At 41.6% G+C, this 12894-nt stretch overlaps 1 protein-coding gene across 5 annotated transcripts in view; it reads right to left on the bottom strand.

Annotated features, from left to right (window-relative positions):
* The window catches only part of LOC112231286 (kelch-like protein 13), a 66817-nt gene that overhangs the window by 52516 nt on the left and 1407 nt on the right, over positions 1–12894 (bottom strand). For 2 of the 5 annotated variants that reach the window (XM_024397963.2, XM_024397966.2), the window contains exon 2: positions 8716–8801. The exons of 1 other annotated variant lie outside the window; for it this stretch is intronic. In XM_024397963.2, the coding sequence (XP_024253731.1) occupies positions 8716–8780 (65 nt within the window). In that variant the 5' untranslated portion in view covers positions 8781–8801. The remainder of the gene's footprint in view (positions 1–8715; positions 8802–12894) is intronic. 2 more of the 5 variants (XM_024397964.2, XM_024397967.2) reach the window with 1 other exon arrangement.

The raw sequence follows: 12894 nt of genomic DNA, 5'->3' as shown, positions 1-12894 counted from the left end.
GCAACTCTACATTTAGGACTAAGCTAGTTAGGCCAATGCAATTTCGCAATCATTGTAAGCTTCATCATGAAACACTTCCCTTTTTCAAAAACAGAATGTCATCTGAATATCTATTGAAGAAACTGCGTTATTATTACGTCGTTTGACTTCTGCCCTGCAAGTCACAATAACTGAGCAGTATTACGAAGAACAAGACAGGCTGGGAACAAAGAGGGGAGGCAGCACTGATAGTCTAGTCCTCAATAACCAAACTCCTCCAGCTTTTAGAGTGAAGCCTGACAATGGCTGCTTTTATCAGAGCCTTGGTGAGCATCAATCTGTGGACCTCTTTCAGAAGCGATTAGGGCCGTTGGGGGAAGGGGGTGGGAGAGGAGAGAGAAACAGCCAGACTCCTGAGCTATGCACACTGACCCAACAGCCCTGGATGACAGGAATGCATCCTCACTGTGCTGTAACACTGCTAAAATCTGTCTCACTTTAACGTACATCCCATCACTGTTCTAACAGAAACACACTGGACTAAAATAACACATACACCATATTAAAGTGTCGACCATCTACACATTTTCTTGTCCATAAGATTGTTTTGCATTGCGTTTGTTGCACCTTGCCTTTGCCTGACATTTGTACTGGCCATTAGGCGTGGGTTCATGCCTGTATGAGCATCAGGGGAACAGACAGCCCTCGTGACTGACTGCAGAACAGACAAATGTATACCATCTAGTGGACACAGAGGGAACTGTACTGTCTAAACGCCATATACCCCCTCAAGCAAGCAGCTGACTGCGCATGCGGTCACCACCACACAGTGTGGGTCCTCATCCATCCTATCTCTGGCCCAATCAGAATTATCAAAACCTTCATCTCATCTGACAGTCTATCCAGCTGTCACAGGATTGGTAAAACAGTGCTGAGGAGTATTTCTTTCTTTAATAAAGACCTTTTGTGGGGAAAAACTCATTCTGATTGGCTGGGCCTGGCTCCCCAGTGGGCTGCAACCCAGCCCAGTCATGTGAAATCTAGACCCTAATGCATCTATTTCAACTGACTGATTTCCTTATATGAACTGTAACTCAGTAAAATCTTTGAAATTCTTGCATGTTGCGTTTATATATTTTTGTTCAGTATAATTGACCGGTTGTAGTTCAGTTCAATAATTTGAATTCCACTTCGTGCTTTTTTTTTCTGTGAGATCGATGTGCAGTTTTTGTAGAGATAAATCAAGCCTGAACTGTGCGATGGAGCAGGGAGTTGAAGTTTCCAACAAGCCAATATTCTACATAGTTAATTACCACGTTTTCAGTGCTAAACTACAATGACCATAATCCATTGCACACACGCTTAAAAACTTGTCCGTTTGTGCGCAGCGGACACGGAGACTGAGAGAACGCACTATCGAGAGAAATATAAAGAAGTTGCTTCACGAGCCTTAAAATACACGATCTAAGTGATTGATAGTTGGTATTCAGCAGTCATAAAAGTATGCCTTATTTACTTTGAAGAACTACTAAAATAGTGGTTTTGTCAGACAGCAGCTCTATAGAGATGAGATGACTTGGAATCAAATAAAGTAATTTAACAAAACAAATGTAATATACACAAACATCTGAAATATTTATAAAAAGTAATGTGAATGACTTATAGTTAATAAGTGATAAGCTGTAATGGGCAGTCACTACCATCATGGGACTTTTATGAATTGTTTTATTCGGTGTTACATAATGTATAGTGCATTTAATGTAAAAAAAAACTTTCAAAATCTGAACCGAAAACTGTGATCATTTTTATATAATCTAACTGAAATCGAACCGACATTAAAAAGTACTAATGGCTCAGCACTATCCAAATAAGAACCACGTAAAATTTAAAAAAAATTAAAAGCAAGTGCCCTGAATGTCATGTTCCAGCTATGAAACAGCACCTGTGGTTTGTTTCACATTTTAATGCATTTCGCAAGGCTCGGCTATTATCAGAAAAGAATATGCATTTGTCGTTATCAAAGTGTTTCTGGGGTGAGAAATAATTCTGCTGAAAGTGCTAGTTAAGAGAAACTCACCCAGTGTAGAAAAATCAAAGACTGAGGTAGAGAGCAACAAAAGTTTGCCTGGATTCAGAGGGATGAGGTGATGAAAGCAGAGGCCCAGCAGATGCTGAAGTCTGAGGACTTCTACTGAGGAGTGCAGAAACAGCAGCAGGCAGGCAGGGCTGGAGAAGGATGGATAGAACCGTGCTCAAAGCCCTACAATACAAACCTCTACCATAAGAACACTCTCTACGTGTGCCTTTTGTCATGATCCACTATCAGCCAGACAATACAAACTCTGTGTAGTCCTAAATAAAACAAGCCAGGGTGTAGTACAATAGAACTGCTACTAGAATTGGGCTTAGCTGGGTAATGGGTTACTGATTCATGTTTAACTTTTCACATTAACGGTCAATAAAATGCATCTTTCTTAAACATCTTAAATGGGATGAGATTAGCCCCATCTGCATAATCACAGACAGCAAGTCAGAGAATACGGCACACAGACTAGAGGTCGAGTGATAAATCGGAATGGCAGATTAATTAAGGTCGATTTCAAGTTTTCATAACAATCGGTAATCGGCATTTTTGGACACCGATTATGACTGATTACATTGCACTCCACGCGGAGACTGCGTAGCACTCCACGAGGAGCCATAGTAAGGTGCTAGCTAGCATTAAACGTATCTTATAAAAAACAATCAATCTTAACATAATCACTAGTTAACTACACATGGTTGATGATATTACTAGTTTATCTAGCTTGTCCTGTGTTGCATATAATCGATGCGGTGCCTGTTAATTTATCATTGAATCACAGCCTACTTCGCCGAACGGGTGATTTAACAAGAGCTTTCGCGAAAAAAGCATAGTCGTTGCACCAATGTGTACCGAACCATAAACATCAACGCCTTTCTTAAAATCAATACACAAGTATATATTTTAAACATGCATATTTAGTTAATATTGCCTGCTAACATGAATTTATTTTAACTAGGGAAATTGTGTCACTTCTCTTGCATTCTGTACAACAGAGTCAGGGTATATGCAGCAGTTTGGCCCGCCTGGCTCGTTGCGAACTGTGTGAAGACCATTTCTTCCTAACAAAGACAGCCAACTTGGCCAAAAGGGGATGATTTGACAAAAGCGCATTTGCGAAAAAAAGCACAATCGTTGCACGAATGTACCGAACCATAAACATCAATGCCTTTCTTAAAATCAATACACAGAAGTATATTTTTAAACCTGCATGTTTAATTAAAATACATTTGTGTTAGCAGGCAATTGTGTCACTTCTCTTGCGTTCATTGCACGCAGAGTCAGGGTATATGCAACAGTTTGGGCCGCCTGGCTTGTTGCTTACTAATTTGCCTGAATTTTATGTAATTATGACATAACATTGAAGGTTGTGCAATGTAACAGGAATATTTAGACTTATGGATGCCACCCAGTAGATAAAATACGTAACAGTTCCGTATTTCACTGAAAAAATAAATGTTTTGTTTTCAAAAGGATAGTTTCCGGATTTGAACATATTAATGACCTAAGGCTCGTATTTCTGTGTGTTATTATATTATAATTAAGACTATGATTTGATAGACCAGTCTGAGCGGTGGTAGGCAGCAGCAGGCTCGTAAGCATTCATTCAAACAGCACTTTACTGGGTTTGCCAGCAGCTCTTCGCAATGCTTGAAGCATTGAGCCGTTTATGACTTCAAGCCTATCAACTCCAGAGATTAGGCTGGTAATACTAAAGTACCTATTAGAACATCCAATAGTCAAAGGTATATGAAATACAAATGGTATAGCGAGAAATAGTTCTATATTAACGACAACCTAAAACTTCTTACCTTGGAATATTGAAGACTCATGTTAAAAGGAGCCACCAGCTTTCATATGTTCTCACGTTCTGAGCAAGGAACTTAAACTTTAGCTTTTTTACAAGGCACATATTGCACTTTTACTTTCTTCTTTTACTTTATTTTTGATTATTTAAACCAAATTGAACATGTTTCATTATACACTGCTCAAAAAAATAAAGGGAACACTTAAACACAATGTAACTCCAAGTCAATCACACTTCAGTGAAATCAAACTGTCCACTTAGGAAGCAACACTGATTGACAATAAATTTCACATGCTGTTGTGCAAATGGTATAGACAACAGGTGGAAATTTAGGCAATTAGCAAGACACCCCCAATAAAGGAGTGGTTCTGCAGGTGGTGACCACAGACCACTTCTCAGTTCCTATGCTTCCTGGCTGGTGTTTTGGTCACTTTTGAATGCTGGCGGTGCTTTCACTCTAGTGGTGGCATGAGATGGAGTCTACAACCCACACAAGTGAGGTTGTATGAGGGCCCGACATCCACAGGTGGGGGTTGTGCTTACAGCCCAACACCGTGCAGGACGTTTGGCATTTGCCAGAGAACACCAAGATTGGCAAATTCACCACTGGCGCCCTGTGCTCTTCACAGATGAAAGCAGGTTCACACTGAGCACATGTGACAAACGTGACAGAGTCTGGAGACGCCGTGGAGAACGTTCTGCTGCCTGCAACATCCTCCAGCATGACTGGTTTGGCGGTGGGTCAGTCATGGTGCGAGGTGGCATTTCTTTGGGGGGCCGCACAGCCCTCCATGTGCTCGCCAGAGGTAGCCTGACTGTCATTAGGTACTGAGATGAGATCCTCAGACCCCTTGTGAGACCATATGCTGGTGCGGTTGGCCCTGGGTTCCTCCTAATGCAAGACAATGCTAGACCTCATGTGACTGGAGTGTGTCAGCAGTTCCTGCAAGAGGAAGGCATTGATGCTATGGACTGGCCCGCCCGTTCCCCAGACCTGAATCCAATTGAGCACATCTGGGACATCATGTCTCGCTCCATCCACCAACGCCACGTTGCACCACAGACTGTCCAGGAGTTGGCGGATCCCTTTATTTTTTTGAGCGGTGTATATTTGAGACTAAATGGATTTTATTGATGTATTATATTAAGTTAATACTGAGTATACACTTTTATTTTGTTGTAATTGTCATTATTACAAATATATTTAAAAAATAATAATAATACAAAATTAAAATTGACCGATTTATCGGTATCGGCTTTTTTTTGGTCCTCCAACAATCGGTATCGGTGATGAAAAATCATAATGGGTCGACCTCTAATACAGACAGAGTTAGGCTAGGTCACAGGGATCAATTCAGGGCAGTACAAAAAAAGACCTTTGACAAAACCAATCGTCACACCGTATGTGGTTGAGGACAGAAGTAAGAGTCGGCTTTAGAAAATACAGATTCACCCCAGTGTTCAGGGTTGAATAGGATTTAGGTACTCAAGTTCATATGTGGGCAGCAGTGTAGCGCCGCATACAGATGTAGATTTGCCAATTGGGGTACATCGATGCAACAGATGGAAGCTGGTGAAAGCGAAAATGGGGGAAACCAACCTTGCCAACAGCACACATTCCCATGAGCTTGCTATTAAGAGTTGCCTAGAAGAGTCAACTGTCCACCTCAAAAGAAGGTTTGCAGCAGTCTAGTATTTGCTGGCCAACAATTGTGGCATTAGGACTATCACCTTGCCAAGTGATGCACTGAAATGTTCCTGCCTTTTTGGTGCATTGTTACTATCTCCATCTGGACATGAAATGTACATTATAGTGATCCTACTTAAATTGAAAAGACACTTTGCTTAGCACAGAATGAAAGAGAAATAAAACACCTCAACTCCCACAATACACTCACTAAAACCCAGTCAAGCTGCTGTATGGTTTATTCATTACAACAGCACTCAAAATAGTGATGCTAGAGAGCTGAAGCTACTGTTGGTTGGGAGGGGAGGAATGATGACAAACCCATTATGTCAATAATAACTGCCAATCTATGCGTTTGATTAAGCCATCAACCCCTCCCCCCATCAGCTTGTAGTCTACTCTCGCTCCACTGCACCAGTGGCACGCTCTCTGGCCAAAGACTGCCACTGCCTAGCAACTATTCCTTGATGCTCATTAGGAGGTAGCAAGCTGCATGACAACAGAGGGACATGCTGGTCCAGTAGGCTTCAGTGGTGTCCAGATTTCCCTAGCTTCATGCTGTTTCTATACTATACCGGGGTATACGGTATTACCGGCAGTGCAAGTCTTTCCAAACGTCCCATAGCGAACAGTAGCTAAATGCTAACAAGCGCAAGCAAACAAACTAATTGCAAGGACAGACAACCCAGCTTATTATACAACTATCTCAATAGGCTACTGAAAGTTTGCTACATGCACAAAACAAATAATTAAGGAGGGAGGGGTGGGAGAATGAGGGGTTGGTGTTGTACTGTTTTTGTTATATCTGAAAATCTATAAATAAAGTTTAAATATATAAAATAATAATAATTAGACAGCAGGGATCTTGATGCAGGAGATTGACTGTCTCTGCTGTAACCAAAATGCTTGATCTTGAGCAAGTTAGCTACTTAGCTAGCAAGTTAGCTAACCAAATGCTGGAGCCCTGAGCTGTAGAGAATCTTAGATGGTTAAACCTATAGTTATAAGATATTTAGCTGGCAAACAGTTGTAGTGAATTTCAATTGTAACTTGATCACCTCTCTTGCACAACAGTGGATCGTCATGTCCCAAAAGATTCTGTTTGCTCTTTGATAACAAACCTACCATGTGGCTGGCTTAATCAGCTGCTTTGGGGAACAGCTTCATAATGAAACAATAATGCAACAGGTGAACTGAAGAACGCGATCTGCTTTATCTATTAACCTTGCGCACTAGTCGACTGCAGGTATTTAGTTAAAAAGAAAGAATAAGATAGAAATGGTTTCTACCGTATTGAAAATCATACCCCTGTGTACCGCCCAAGTCCAGGGCTCTATCTACAGTGTGACAATTTTACTGGCATATGCGGCTAAATATTTTTCTGTGGGATGTGGATTTTTTATTTATTTAATCGCACCAGTGAGCCTAGAAAAATGTACAATTCTAGCTTTATTACACAATATTTTTCATTGTGCTCCTAAATTTCTTTGTGTGCGTGCCTACATTTGAACTTAGGCGCACACGTGCTCCTTGTAAAAATGTTTTTTTTAAAGGCCAGCGTAGAGCCCTGCCCAAGCCTATGATCCGGCAGCCTCAAACTACTGCTTAGCTTCAAAAGGACTGGACACAATATAATTAGGAAATACAAACTTTACAAAAGGGAAACCAGAAAACCACACGACTGAAGCATTGCCCGTTAAGATCTGTTGTTGTGGTTATGGTCATGGAAATGACTGAAGCATTGCCCGTTAAGATCTGTTGTTGTGGTTATGGTCATGGAAATGACTGAAGCATTGCCCGTTAAGATCTGTTGTTGTGGTTATGGTCATGGAAATGACTGAAGCATTGCCCTGTTGTTGTGGTTATGGTCATGGAAATGACTGAAGCATTGCCTGTTAAGATCTGTTGTTGTGGTTATGGTCAGATGACTGAAGCATTGTTGATCTGGTTATGGTCATGGAAATGACTGAAGCATTGCCCGTTAAGATCTGTTGTTGTGGTTATGGTCATGGAAATGACTGAAGCATTGCCCGTTAAGATCTGTTGTTGTGGTTATGGTCATGGAAATGACTGAAGGCAGGATTAGGTTAGACATCACAGCAACTTGTTTTGGTGGAAAGAAATACAGTTTTTTGTTTTTAACAAATTGTATACTTGAGTAGTCAGAGCTCATCATTCTAACAAACCATAGGTCAAAATGCACTGACACAGATTCTAGTTAGAGCTAAATCTGTAACATTGTGTCATGAAAGCATTTCTAGTTGAGGCACTCCACTAAAATCTTCATGAAGTGCTCCGAGAAGACAAAATCCCTGAACAGCTGCTGCAACACACAGGAAGGCACAAAGGACAGGGGCTTAGAGAAGCCTAGCTGACACTACACCATAGAGGACACAGAAAAATACAGTCATGAGAGCAGCAGAATTTAAAATAGTCAACAGTCATGATGTTGTGAGTAATCTCCCATGGCTCTCCACAATCACACAACTTCCTAATTCATTACCGTAGACGATAGTAACTGGCTTACAGATAAAAATCCACTCACAGCTTGAAATAAGGCATTAGTCACTTGGTACAAAAACAACACGTCCCAAAGAGGGGCCTGGAGACAGGCCCAAAGAGGCAGCCATTTACCCAGCAACAGGGGGACAATGACAGCCCTCTGACAGACTGAGTCATGGATACACGCTGTAACCCAACCTGAATCACTGCTGCAGCATCGTCAACAGCTAAGTTAGCCCACACACACTGAGCTGCATGAACACTCCATACTGAGTCCATGTCTTTGACTCACTTTAAGATGTAATCATGAATGTTACTTAACAGGCAAGTTAAAGTTAAAACAGAATATTGCAAATGATGCAAGAGGTAGAAACTCAGACTATCAAAAAGGAAATATTATTTTTGTTTAAAACCACAATTTCTATCTCTGTCTGTAAGAGAAAGCAAGCAGACCCGAACAAAAATAGGAGAGAATAAAAAATATTTAATGTTGTTAGACTAACTTCATATATTAATTAAGAGATGAGAGAATTACTAACGTTACATGTTCACACATAACATGAGAAAACCCAGAACGGCTAAAATGAGCCACTTCAGAGGAAAGTGAGGAACGCTGAATGATTGTGTGTATAGATGTAGAAGAAATTTTGGACATACATTGCACAGTACCTGTCGTGCAGTCCGAGGGACATCGTCTCCCCTCTGTGTACAGGGTGCTCCATGCCCTCGCCAAAACCACACCACTGAAAAACAGGTGAACAATACATTAATGATATTGTCAGGGCTCTTCAAAGGTCATTTAGGTGATAATACAATCATCAACCCCTTCGCCTGTACACATGAATAGCCTAAAGAAAGTTTGTGGAGTGTTTGGAAAATCTAAGACCGGTTCAGTCCTATCCCACTTCTCCACTGTCACCTTCTGTCCCAGTGAAAGCCGAAGCTCAGGGCTGCGAGACCGCAAACTGGAAATGGGAGATGGACAATCTACACTACTTTAACAGTTGTCACAGTGCTACCCCCCTTGCCAACACTGACTGACTCCTAGCCAAACCCCGTTCCCCTGTTTAGTTTCAAAGTCATAAAATGCAATAGGCTAATCCCTTCCTGTAGTGCATTTGTTTTCAAACTCTCATTATAAACCGGGTAGTTTGGGTCCTGGATGCGGATTGGCTATATGACGTGGTATATCAGACAATATACCACGGGTATGACACAAAAATAGGTGTTTACTGTTCTATTCATGCCAGTAACCAGTTTATAATAGCAATAAGGCTCGGACGATATACCGTAGAGCCCCCCCCGAAATACCAACGCCACTGCTTATAACTATAAGTTAAGTATTACTGTGTGTCAAATAAATTATATTCAGGTCTGGGCTCCAGCTATGCATTTGGTTTGATAACTTGCTAGTTAAGTGGCTGGATGTCAAGATCAAGCTTCTTGGTTACAGCAGAGACATTCAATCCCTTCCTGGATCAAGATCGCTGCGTCCAATAATTTTTTTGTGGAAATAGCACCCCTTGTGTGCACTTCCGGTAATACCGTATACCCCGGTATGGTACAGAAACAACATGACCATATGAAAATCTGGACACCGCCCATCCCAAATAAGGCACCTCAGGATATGAATTTGCTGGGCATGAATTTTAAGTCTGCAACGTTCAGGCCCTACCCAGGACCGATAGCCAAATTTAAGGCCCTGCCTGGAACCAAAAATAACTTCCTCCTTTAGCCAATCCATTATAAATGTTGGGCCCGTCGGGCTCGTGTTGGGTAGCAGAGCTCTACCTCGTGGTTTGTGTTATAAGCAATATTGCTCAAATAGTCATTCAAAATTCTACATTTAAGAGTTTGTTTAATTTTATTTCACCTTTATCCTAATTAACCTCATTATTAAATATTTTCAATAAGAGAGATAGGGTTGACCAAGTGGCACAGTGGTCTTAGGCACTGCATCGCAGTGCTAGAGGCGTCGCTACAGACCCCGGTTCGATTCCAGGCTGTATCACAACCGGCCGTGATTGGGAGTCTCATAGGGCGGCACACAATTGGCCCAGTGTCGTCCAGGTTAGGGTTTGGCCGGGGTAGGCCGTCATTGTAAATAAGAATTTCTTCTCAACTGACTTGCCTAATTAAATAAAAGGTTAAACACATGACAATGAAATGTTGTACAATTAAATAAGCAACAAATATTTCTCTCCCAAATGTCCACAAGGCCAGGTGGACAGAGCTTAGCTCTGCCTTCTCTCTTTTTCCATTTATTAGCAGCATGAGCATATGGCCTTTCTATTAATATTTCAGACTCATATTTTGGGGCGTTGTCTGCCATCTGTCCTCCCTGCACCCCACTGTTCAGCTTGGTCATGATTACAGTGGAGATCAGATGGGGTGATAATTGCAGCACAGTCTGTGTGGATAGTTCAGTCCACAGGACCCCACCAGGGGTCTACATAGTCAGACAGAAGGACATAGGAAGCGAGGTGACAGAAAATGAAAAGCGAGTAGATAATATAGCGGTTAGTCTGCTACCTATAATAAAAGGTGACAACACCTGTGGCTTCCACACCATCCAAGCTAATTTTAGGTGCGCATAGTGGCATTAAAATTGTACAATTATGTAGCTACATTGCATATCCTAATGACTAAAAGTAGTGACAGAAATCTCTTCCTACCAGTCAGAATTCAGAAGCATATCAAAGTAGCTGGAGTTGTCATACACGCAGTGCAACAGAGGCTGGGACATGACTTTAGTCTAGTCAAGCTGAAATGCAATTGGTTGGAAAAGACCAGTCCACGACCGGTGCCTAGCCTAATTTGCCCAAATAAAAAAAACTCTATGAAGATTGAAATTAACTCTAGTCTCTTGCTAAACAACATTTTTATTTTATTTATTTTTATTTGACCTTTATTTAACCAGGTAGGCAAGTTGAGAACAAGTTCTCATTTACAATTACAACCTGGCCAAGATAAAGCAAAGCAGTTCAACATGTACAACAACACAGAGTTACACATGGAGTAAAACAAACATACAGTCAATAATACAGTAGAAAAATAAGTCTATATACAATGTGAGCAAATGAGGTGAGATAAGTGGGATAAAGGCAAAAAAGGCCATGGTGGCAAAATAAATACAATATAGCAAGTAAAAAAATAAATAATAATAAACACTGGAATGGTAGATTTGCAGTAGAAGAATGTGCAAAGTAGAGATAGAAATAATGGGGGTGCAAAGGAGCAAAATAAATAAATACAGTAGGGGGAGAGGTAGTTGTTTGGGCTAAATTATAGATGGGCTATGTACAGGTGCAGTAATCTTTGAGCTGCTCTGACAGCTGGTGCTGAAAGCTAGTGAGGGGGATAAGTGTTTCCAGTTTCAGAGATGTTTGCAGTTCGTTCCAGTCATTGGCAGCAGAGAACTGGAAGGAGAGGCGGCCAAAGTAAGAATTGGTTTTGGGGGTGACCAGAGAAATATACCTGCTGGAGCGCGTGCTACAGGTGGGTGCAGCTATGGTGACCAGCGAGGTGAGATAAGGGGGGACTTTACCTAGCAGGGTCTTGTAGATGACCTGGAGCCAGTGGGTTTGGCGACGAGTATGAAGCGAGGGCCAGCCAACGAGAGCGTACAGGTCGCGGTGGTGGGTAGTATATGAGGCTTTGGTGACAAAATAGATGGCTCTGTGATAGACTGCATCCAATTAATTGAGTAGGGTATTGGAGGCTATTTTGTAAATGACGTCGCCGAAGTCGAGGATCGGTAGGATGGTCAGTTTTACAAGGGTATGTTTGGCAGCATGAGTGAAGGAGGCTTTGTTGCAAAATAGGCGGCCAATTCTAGATTTAACTTTGGATTGGAGATATTTGATGTGAGTCTGGAAGGAGAGTTTACAGTCTTACCAGACACCTAGGTATTTGTAGTTGTCCACATATTCTAAGTCAGAACCGTCCAGAGTAGTGATGTTGGACGGGCGGGCAGGTGCAGTCAGCGATCGGTTGAAGAGCATGCATTTAGTTTTAATGAAATGCCTCCTGATCTTGAAAGTTTCCACCTGAGGACATGATTATAGTTCAGGCTAAGCCAGGAGAGGGCAACCTTGAAGAACTAAACTACTAGGCCTTGACGGGACAAACAAGGTTCAACCATGATCCTCCATCCAGAGAGGCCAAAACACAAAGCCAATCAGTGGCCATCTTGAACATGGCACGTTACTTGTTATTTTTGCAGATCAGTGGCAAGGGGCCCTTTGTTTGACTGTGAACAATGTGTAGACTATTTTCTCCAGTCACACTCAGGACAAAGAACACAAAAACACATCCAACATGGCCAACATAGAGAAAAACTAAGTCTGGCTTAGCAGACTAAACGCCACTCCATGGAGAAGGAAGTTTATGATGACTACACCAACAGAGTGAAACAGAGACCAGGCTTTGTGGGATCTAGCTCCGACTACATTGATTCACCCAAGATCAAAACTTTCAATCAGGAAACGCCTACACTATGCCTATGTTTGTCATCTGTACTTGCATGCCTTTGTTTGCTGAAATTCATACTTTGAGATTCAATTGACACATGCGCATTTGCACTGAGTTGTCATCTTTGAGAGACAGGAACGAGCAAAAGGTTGGTGGTTGTATTTGATTCACGTTTATTGAAAAAGTATGATTTCAGCAAACAAAGAAAGTCCAGCAACTACAGAGGACACATGTAAATCATGAAACGCCTACCATTTTACCTTTAAGTATTGACCATGGCTGAATCGATGTCGCCGGAGCTCAATTCCACAAAGCCCGGTCTCTGCTCCACTCTGTTGGTGAACTTCATCATAAACTTCCTTC

Source organism: Oncorhynchus tshawytscha, linkage group LG33, assembly GCF_018296145.1.
Source record: "Oncorhynchus tshawytscha isolate Ot180627B linkage group LG33, Otsh_v2.0, whole genome shotgun sequence".
Taxonomy (NCBI): Eukaryota; Metazoa; Chordata; class Actinopteri; order Salmoniformes; family Salmonidae; genus Oncorhynchus; species Oncorhynchus tshawytscha.
Note: the sequence above shows the minus strand (reverse complement) of the source record. Positions and strands in the feature narration are given on the sequence as shown.